The sequence below is a fragment of the Telmatherina bonti genome (genome assembly GCF_933228915.1).
Source record: "Telmatherina bonti genome assembly, chromosome: 13".
Classification (NCBI taxonomy): Eukaryota; Metazoa; Chordata; class Actinopteri; order Atheriniformes; family Telmatherinidae; genus Telmatherina; species Telmatherina bonti.
This window is the reverse complement of record NC_136611.1, coordinates 13,439,885-13,448,986: the sequence shown is the minus strand read 5'-3', so window position 1 is coordinate 13,448,986 and position 9,102 is coordinate 13,439,885. Positions and strand designations below refer to the sequence as shown.

The following is a 9,102-nucleotide window of genomic DNA, read 5'->3' as shown; positions in this document are numbered from 1 at the left end:
ATTCTTGCATTAATATATTGTTCTGTAAGTCTTTTCAAAACCTCGCCGGGCTTTACATTTTAATAATAATTGTGTAAAGAGCTGTCCAATGAATATAGAAATGATTTAATCAGATAGGCTTAAAATTAGTTGCAGTTATGTAACTGTTTGTAAACCTTATTCATTTGACTGTTGACTGTCAGTATGTTTGTGTGAGGATTTTCTACAAGCTCTGATCCACTGATGTGCAAGTAATACCTATGTGCCACTAAAGGGAAAAAGAGAGCAAAGTTATAGAATTCCTTTTGTTCTGGGAAATGACGCAGATTGATTTTCTGTGTGTGCATGCTGTGTGGCTGCGAGAAGCTGACACATCCAGGTGCATACAGTTGTAGTGTGCATTTACCATATTAGCATTCTCTTTGAAAAGCCTGATCTGCTTGCAGATGGTAAATATAAACCTAATGTATTGTTGTCCCTGTGGCTTTTTTCGCATGGCCTAGTCAGCAGAATCCTCGTTCTTCATTGATTTATGTAGATGGATCATGAATATGCCCAAGATTATGTGCGAATAACATCTCTAAAAACACAAATTGTACTGTACCATAACATCTTTTTTTCACCTATTCATTCCTTAAAATTAATATTTTCTTTCCAGCGGGAGGTCTCATTCTACCAGCATCAAACATTTTTCATAATTGTTACAATCACAGATTGGCTATGAATGTTCTACACCAAATTTAATGCAACCAATTGAATAGTTATTGTGAAACAAAGCGAAGCACTACTGAATACCATAGACCACAGGTCAAATGGTGATGGGACAAATGGCAAAGGCAACATGCTTTCAATGACCAAGCACTTTTCATTCTTCATTTGCAGTGAAGCTTCACCTTAACTCAGACAATTAAAATCCCTTGCTGTCCAGTCATTCATAATTTCAGTCTGTCTGCTCTGACCTGCTGCAGAACTGCAAACTTTTAACAATCTTCACACCAAAGTTTTCATATTCTGTACTCTCTTGTCATTTGATCATGTCTGGATATCCTGAGCCACTCGTGGAGGACTTTATCCTAGATGCCTGCTTGGGCAACTCAAAGCAGGCAGAGTTGAGTTTCAGTATTTGTTAAAATATTCATCTGTCATCTGGGAGATTCCTTCCAAGGTGAAGCAGCTGGATTCTCTTTAGATTTGCAAAATAACACACAAGCTCCAGGCAATCTTAGTGTCTTGTGCAGGTAGATATGAGTACGTCTTAGGTATGGAGATAGGAATTGTGGCTCAAATTAACTCACCATGTTTGAAATTTGCTTGTACCATCAGGCTGAGCTACAGTTATAGCTCAAATTGGCCATTAAACAGCAATATTCATTGCAAACTAGATTTTTTTTTGCTTTTGTTTTTGTTTTTGTTTTAATCCAAAGTATGTCTGACAGTTACCCAACGGACAGTGTGAGAAAATATTCATTGTACTGGTCCAATTTTCTCTGTGAAAGATCTTCACATAGTTATGGTGCTGTTAAAGAATCTACTGGAAACTTGGTGTTATTAAATCTAACTGTTGTTTTGCTTTTGTCTTTTTTCTCTGAAGGGGTCGCCACAGCAAATCATTGGCTTTCAACTACAGAGACAGTACAGAAGCCCTATTTGCACGGTTGTATTTTGGCACATTTTACACCAAATAACTTTCTTGAAGCAACTCTCTGCATCTATCTGGGCTTGGGATCAGCCCACACTTGTTTCCCCCTTGGGGCTGCAGTGTATGGGAGCAGGACTCAAACTGCTGACATTCAGGTCAAAGGACATACGGCTCTACCACCCGAGCCACTGCCAACCGTTTATAAATATATGGTGAGTGCAATCCTAACAGAAATATTGACTCTGATGTAAATATCTAGCGTGTTTGTGGAATATTTCTAGAGTAGCTGATAGCTAGTGAATTGATGTTTTACATTTTATGGGATATTACTAAATATTATTCTGTATCTCATTTCCACTTGTCAAGCCATTTTCACACATGCATGACAGCCTTGAAATTGCCCAGGGATGTTCAGGAGGGATTCCATGTGAGAACACAACTCTACACTCAATTTGATGAGAGCTTCTAGCAGAGATTACCTTTGCAGCTTACCTGAATGAAAGCGTTCGTAGACTGCTGACTGTGACAATGTCTAAATGTAGCCATTAATCTAAGCATTTACTCCAGCCGAGGTAGTAAGAGTTGCTGCCTCATATTTTTTTTCTATTTGCCCATGTGTTGTGCTTATTGAAATCAGGTATGTTAAAATATGGGTACAATTTATTTAATAACTTAAAAAGCTATTTTTCATGTAAAGTGTGAGATGCAGTTTCCAAATTCTTTTGAATTTTGTCCTTCAATCATCAGAATTTAGACAGACACACAACCATCACCAAAGCACACAAACATTGCAAACAATCATCCATGTGACACCAATGCCACCAAATCATCCAATTGTGAAAACGGTTTCGTGTATAAATGATTTTATTTATTTATTTTGGCCACATTTCTATTCAGCTTAAAACTGCTGCTTTAGTTTAGCTTTAGTTGAGTTTAATTACAGCAGACCTTAAGTTTTCCACTGACTTGTAATGAATTCATAGAAAAGATTATTGTTTATTCATTTATTTGCTTATTTAACCTGAAAAAAAGTTTTTGTCTGTGGAACAGACTGGGTAATAATTTTACCAGTGACTGAAAAATATGTCTATTTTTCTGGGCGTGGCTTGTTCGATGCCTTTGACGCTTTGATTGACAGGACATTGAGCTAATTAGCTAGCTGCAGCTGCGCAATGCTACCTGCTCTTTTAGCATTACGAGTTGAAGAAGCCAGAAACCGCTCATTTTTGTTCGTAGAAAGCAAGCTCGTCTGAAAAAGAAGTTGCTTTTGGTGCTGGTAGGTTTTCCAAATGAACTGTGAATTCATAAACAGTATTTTTAATGTATTATTTCCCCTTAAATGTAGTTGGCTTACATGCTGCATGTCATTGTTAATCATTGTTAAACGTTTTTTTTGAACGAGCTACAAAGCACAGGTATTTCTTTAATAAATTTGAATATATATATATACATATGGCATCGTTAGATGGCTTCTGATGAACATAATGTGTTTTTGTTTTTTTCTTTCTCCTGCACCCACTTATGTCTTTATTATTGAAGTTAGTTGTTGATCAATTAACTTTTAACAATTAACAGTTTTACACCCTATTTTACTGCCTTGTTTCCACTTAACCCACCATACCTGTAAAGCATCACAGAGTCCCAGGAACCTCTTATCAATGTCTTTGCTCCCCTTGGAGTTGGTAATGAATGTGGGAACTCTGAGCTAGTTGAAATGGAGCGTCTCCCCAGTGGGAAAGGCTTACGTTTTAATTAGCAAACTTAATGGGGCAGAGTGGGATCAACAGACTGAAAGACAGAGATGCAAAGGAAACATCTCCCTGGGCTTAATAAAACCTCTGAATCTGATTAATGTAGCCATAGAAAGATATATTTAAAGAGAGTTGATGACCAAGGGACATGTCTTCATCCCTTTGTAGTAGAAACAAAGCCTTACATAACCCCAAGGAAGTCTCTCTCAGCATTGTGGTTTTTATGCTGGCTTTGTTCTTTCCTCAGAGAGTTCAGTCCACTTCTCGATCTGTACTATATCTACCTTAATTTCAGATAATTACTGACTTTAGGGCCAGCACAGTTAGTGCGATCAATAAGATAACTCCTTTAAGCTAAGCAAAATATTACGTTTTGTCTATCTGGCCTGTTTCCAACATTAATTAAAGCATTTCCAAGTAGGCAAAGGACCAGCAATGATTACATAAGAGCTGTTCAGCTTGTGGCTGTTCCTTACTTTGAATGACTCATAACTCACTATTGAATGTCTCCCTTGCTTCAGCCATATGTTGCTGAGCAAAGGCATCCTTGTATCTTTCTTAATCTCTTACCTCTTAATGGCAATTATTCGTTTGTTTTATTTCTACCTATGTACAGGACAGTAAGGACAAAGTTTTATACAAGTTCAATAAAACAACACAATGAGACACCACTGCTATCATATATCAGCACAAAGATGCTTTTGCTTAACTCGAAAAGACGTAAAGGACTGATCAGAAGTTTAGAGAATCTGTGATGATGCAGCGGGAAAATGTTTCTGGGTAGATGGGTGAAATTGTACCTACAGGCATGATACACTGGGGAAGGTTGACAATACTCCCTGGAAACCAGTAACCAGAGTGACTCTTTACATCAAGATTGAGTGTAAATCTGTATTTATTTCTCAGATAGGGTGATGGAAGTCTATCTTTGGTTTGTATCTTCAAGGTTTTTTTTCTCTTTAAACAAGGGGGAAAGGGAAAAGAAAAGCCATATGTTTGTGCTTAAAAGTGGACTTTTCCACTCATCAGAATGAGACAATGCACAGTGTTAAAATGACACCCAGTAATATCCTCTTTTCTCACAATGTTTTTTTGTTTTATAGGTTGGTTGAAATCTGCAGGGGTGCTTCGATGGTGGAGGGGAATAATAACAGGATAAACAAAGACATGGGCCTTCCTATTCAGCAGAATAGACCCGCTGTAAGAACTCTGCTTGCATGCCTCTCTCCCACTGTCCTCTCCCTCTTTCCCGGTGTGCACTAATCTGACGCTTTGTTCTTCACAATCACGAGAGAACACACACGGCCTATGTTCTTAATTCTTTTTGATGTTTACCAAATCAGAGTGTGATGCATCAGTGAGTCATGCTGGCCCATCAGAAAATGAACAGAATTTTCAAAGGATTACTAAATTCCACATGAATGCTAAAACTTTGCCTACATGTTTGAATCATATACTGTTCCACTTCCTTCCTTCTTTATACTTTTTCTCTGGGCTACCATTTAATGTCAATTATTGACATTAAATCAATTTTTTTGTTCTTTTAAATGGACCTTTTCTGCGTCTCACTGAGCTTCCTGGAATCCATCACCATCGTTCAGTCCTTCATTGATTTTAGGAGATTCAATATCTTATCTTTCTAAAACAAGGTGATCTCTATGAATTAGCTACACACAGAAGATGATGATCAATCGGTCTTGGCTATAATACAGTAAAACAAATATTTCTACAGAAAATCAATCAAGAAGCTACAGGGGACTTGAAGGTTAGTTAATTAGTAAACGGTACACATTGTGGCCTATAGGGTGCTTGATGTGCTTATTTGATAAGCACTGAGTCTAGAGACTCTTATAGGAAAGTGCTTATAATAACTCGTGTTTCCTGACTAACTTTTTGCATTGTGAATAATTTTAGAATTTGGATCCATCACAAAAGATTTAAAGGACTCACATTTACCCCAGTGTTGCTCCTTGCATCACAGGATTGCTTTTTAAGCATTACTTAAATTGAGGGTTATTGGATCTACTGCTGAATACAACAAGGTATGGGAAAATGACCTTTATTTGGAGTATGAATGTTGAGTAGAGGAAAAAGGAATTACTGGACAAACTGGATTGCACACTGGCCTGAATCAAAACATAAACAATTGGTGTCAAAAGACATCTTGAAATGAAAAAATAATTTTTAAAAAAAAAACACGGAATGAAAGTTAAATTTAAAAAAAAAAAAAATTGGTGTAACAATATTTATTATTCAATACAGCATGAGCCCTGTACATTAACGTTTTTTTTAGTTCTGTAGTAGTTTAAGAATTAGATGAATTAAAATACCCGAAGGATTAGCTCTTTGGGTATCTTGAAGGACATTTCAAAGCTCTTTAGATGTTGGCTGCCTTTTGTTTCATTCTCTATCAAGGTGATCCTACACTGCTTCAATAATGTTGAGGTCTGGGCTCAGGAGAGGATTAACCACTCCATAAATCCTGTTACCATTGATTCCCTTTCCTCAGGAATAGCTTCTGGAAAGGCAATTTTCCATGGAGACCATTTCTGATGAGGCTTTGTCCAGCAGTAGGTGTATCAGCTGAATGGCCATGTGCTACTCTTTTATTGCTGAGTTGTCTTGTTTCCAGGCAGACTACATTTACATTTCTGTGAAAATAGCCAGGTACATACACTGGATTGTGACTTAATCAAAAGGCAGGCAAATGTCAAAAGAAGAACTTTTTAAAATGGCTTCAAAACCTTTTAAACTATTATTTACGAGCACTTTAAAAGATTCCAGGAAGGTCTGGCTCCATTTGAAATAAAATTTAAAGAAATGAAAGAGGTTCAAAACTTGCGTGTTACATATTTTTGTCTCCATACCTTTCAGTTGTCATGGGAATTGAAGATTAAGCAAAAGGTCAAGATGGTACCTCCTTTTCTGGGAAAGTTCAGACCAGTAGTGGGCCAGTGCTGCCACCAGTGTACCCCTGATAGTCTGGTAAGTGTGCAGTGCAGAGGTTAAGGAGAGTCAGCAAAAAAGGAGAGAAAATGCATGGCATAAAATGAGATTAATGACTTTAGAGAAGCATACTATATACTGATATTGGCCCACTAGCACAATATTTTTTTTTAACTTGCCAAGTTTGCAGAATTGAAAGATGCTTACAGCGATGTTTTTTCTAATGATTTCTTTTGGCTGCATGTGTCCTCCATATGTTTAAATTGATTTTGTCAGAGCCTTTTCTTGTAGTGGCTGACAGAGCTCATCATGATGTAGCGCAAGAAAACCTGCAAATAGACGGAACAGAAGCGCAGCAATATATAGCCTTCATCTACTTACAAAAATTGAGTGTGTGGGTATTCCATGTAACATAGGCAACAACAGCATTGTTTCAGAGGATACAAAAAAGTGATTGATCAGAATGGGATGTCCAAGATGTACACCTGATAGTGGGAGAATTGACTTCTGTTGATTTTCACAAACACCTTTTTGTTAACTTTGGTTAAAAGCATGACATCAGCAGGAAAGATGTATAAAGAAGATAATCCAACTACTTGTACAATGTGTAATAATTACCTTCTGAGGTGACTTCTTGATTAGATCACACGTCAAAGAGAGGAAAAATGGAAACTAAAAAGCAGCTAAACTATTTGACAGTATTGATAACAGCACCCACACTCCTGATCTTATGAAAATAATCAAGAGATGAGGCTACGCAGCGGTGGCAGTATCTGTTTCTTTCATTTTTATTATAGATGGTCCAGTATATCTTATACTTCGAGAGATAAATAAAGATGTTCTGAGGTGCTATTTCTCTGCACATAAGCTGTTTGCTTTTAAACTTCCAAATTGTTTCTCTCAGGTTGGAATCTGCTAAAGCAATAAACACTATCAGACTGCACTAACAGCAGTAACTTGGAAATGCAGCTTCTGAGAAGGTTTAACAGAACAACTAGTGATGTTTTTGGAGCCATTTGAGTGAATAACGCACCACAGTTCTTAAAGTAATAAAAATATAAAAGAAGGGTAGTTTAGCTCTTTGATTTTTAGTTTGAGAACTGACTGAAGACTGAGGCTGGGATAAGTTTTTACATCTAAATGATTCTAATAAATGTGATGAAATAGACAAACTTTTAATATTGCTAATTTCCTTGAGATGTCCACTTCAAATAAAGTATAGAAAACAAGTATGTCACACTCTTTTGTGTGCTCTTTAGAAACGTCTGTGATCTGTCTGGCTTACAATTTATGCATTTAAATGTATCAGGAAAGTTTGCAGGCATTTGCATTTTGCATGAAATATTTATGTTTGCAAAACTATTTGTTTTTCCCCATGAGTAGGTTGTGCTTTTAGCTGTTGTCTCTTTTTGTTGTTTCTTTAGAGCAGGAAGCTAGAGCAAAACTCCCTCCTTGGCTTCAACAACCTGCTGAATGTCACTGAAACACAAACCAGGTAGTAGATCAGGCTAACACATACAAAGCTTTCTGGTTCAAGTACATTGACTTATGCATGTTACCCTAATGTCCCTCTCCCCTGCAGACATCGAGGCTGGCTGGTGCGGAGGGTGTGCTGTGCCTTATTTGTTAGTGAGTGCAAGGTTTATGGGAGCCCTGCCAGTGACAGGCTAGACAGAATCTGTCAAAGCAACAGGTACATAAAGGAGAAAAAGCAGAAAACAGCGCAGATACCAGGAAAGAGTATATAAACTAAACGATAGAGATACAGAAAACGAAAGGGGTATGTACGGCTTTAGGGTGAGAGGAAGAGAGAGTACAAGAACAGATAAGAAACACAAACAAAGATACAGAAAATGGAGGCAATCAATGAATCCGTGTAGAGTGGATGAGGAGAAACGGGATACCTAGGGATGTTGTTGACACTTTCTCTATCTTTGTCCCCGAGTCCTCAGTTCATATCTGTTGTTTTCCCTCCTCCTGTGTAATTGAGTTGAAGCTTTATGTAACGGTGTCACTTAGGGATGCTGTTGCTGTCTTAGTGGAAGGCGGATGTTTATGTGCAAACGAGGCTTTGTGGAGTTTCAATCCTGCTGTCCTGTGACCATGTGTTTCAGGGTTAGAGAAGTGCTCACAGCAGATCATAAAGCACCTGAGGGGGACGACAGCCAAGGACAGCTAAGTCGTCTGTCACCATTCCTTCCCCTCATTAACACCTGTATTTCCCCAGGCTTCTTAAGGTTTGTGTGGTTCTTTTGTTTGAGAACAAACTGTATAAAGGATGAGACTCAATGTTCTTTTCTTTTTGGTTTACTTGAAAACAAAAAAAGATTGTATATTAATTTGAAGCAGTGCCATGGTACATTTTTTTGCAAATAATACTAAATTAATCCAATATACTGCATCTTTTTAGTGTGGCTGACCTGAAAATGGGTTTAATGGACATTCCTCAGCCATCCTCCAACACAAATACAAGCCATTTAAAATAATCATGTTAAATAAGAAACTTTTGCTCAGCAGCAAAAACTTCTTCCAGCTACATATGAGAGGCTTTTATTTCCCTGATATGTAGGATTCAGTGGACAAGACTGATGAGAGCTTAATATTGAAAATACGGAAATTTAAAATATTATCAAAGTTTTAAAATAATAAATTTGTCTTATTAGAGGAAAATATGCTGTCAAATGTAGCCAAACCCTTATGTAACATTACTAATAAGCTTATTTGCTTTACAAAAACAAGAAGAAATGCATTAATGAGCCACTGGTAGGCATGTCTTTCATTAGAATG

At 37.3% G+C, this 9,102-nt stretch overlaps 1 protein-coding gene across 1 annotated transcript in view; it reads left to right on the top strand.

The window, feature by feature from the left end:
- Positions 1 to 4,500: 4,500 nt before the first annotated feature.
- The window catches only part of gpat2 (glycerol-3-phosphate acyltransferase 2, mitochondrial), a gene marked incomplete at both ends in the record, with an annotated part of 41,696 nt that continues 37,094 nt past the window's right edge, over positions 4,501 to 9,102 (top strand). Inside the window, 5 exons of the mRNA XM_079251618.1 lie at positions 4,501 to 4,569; positions 6,244 to 6,354; positions 7,740 to 7,810; positions 7,898 to 8,008; positions 8,430 to 8,552. Coding sequence (XP_079107744.1) covers positions 4,501 to 4,569; positions 6,244 to 6,354; positions 7,740 to 7,810; positions 7,898 to 8,008; positions 8,430 to 8,552 — 485 coding nt within the window. The remainder of the gene's footprint in view (positions 4,570 to 6,243; positions 6,355 to 7,739; positions 7,811 to 7,897; positions 8,009 to 8,429; positions 8,553 to 9,102) is intronic.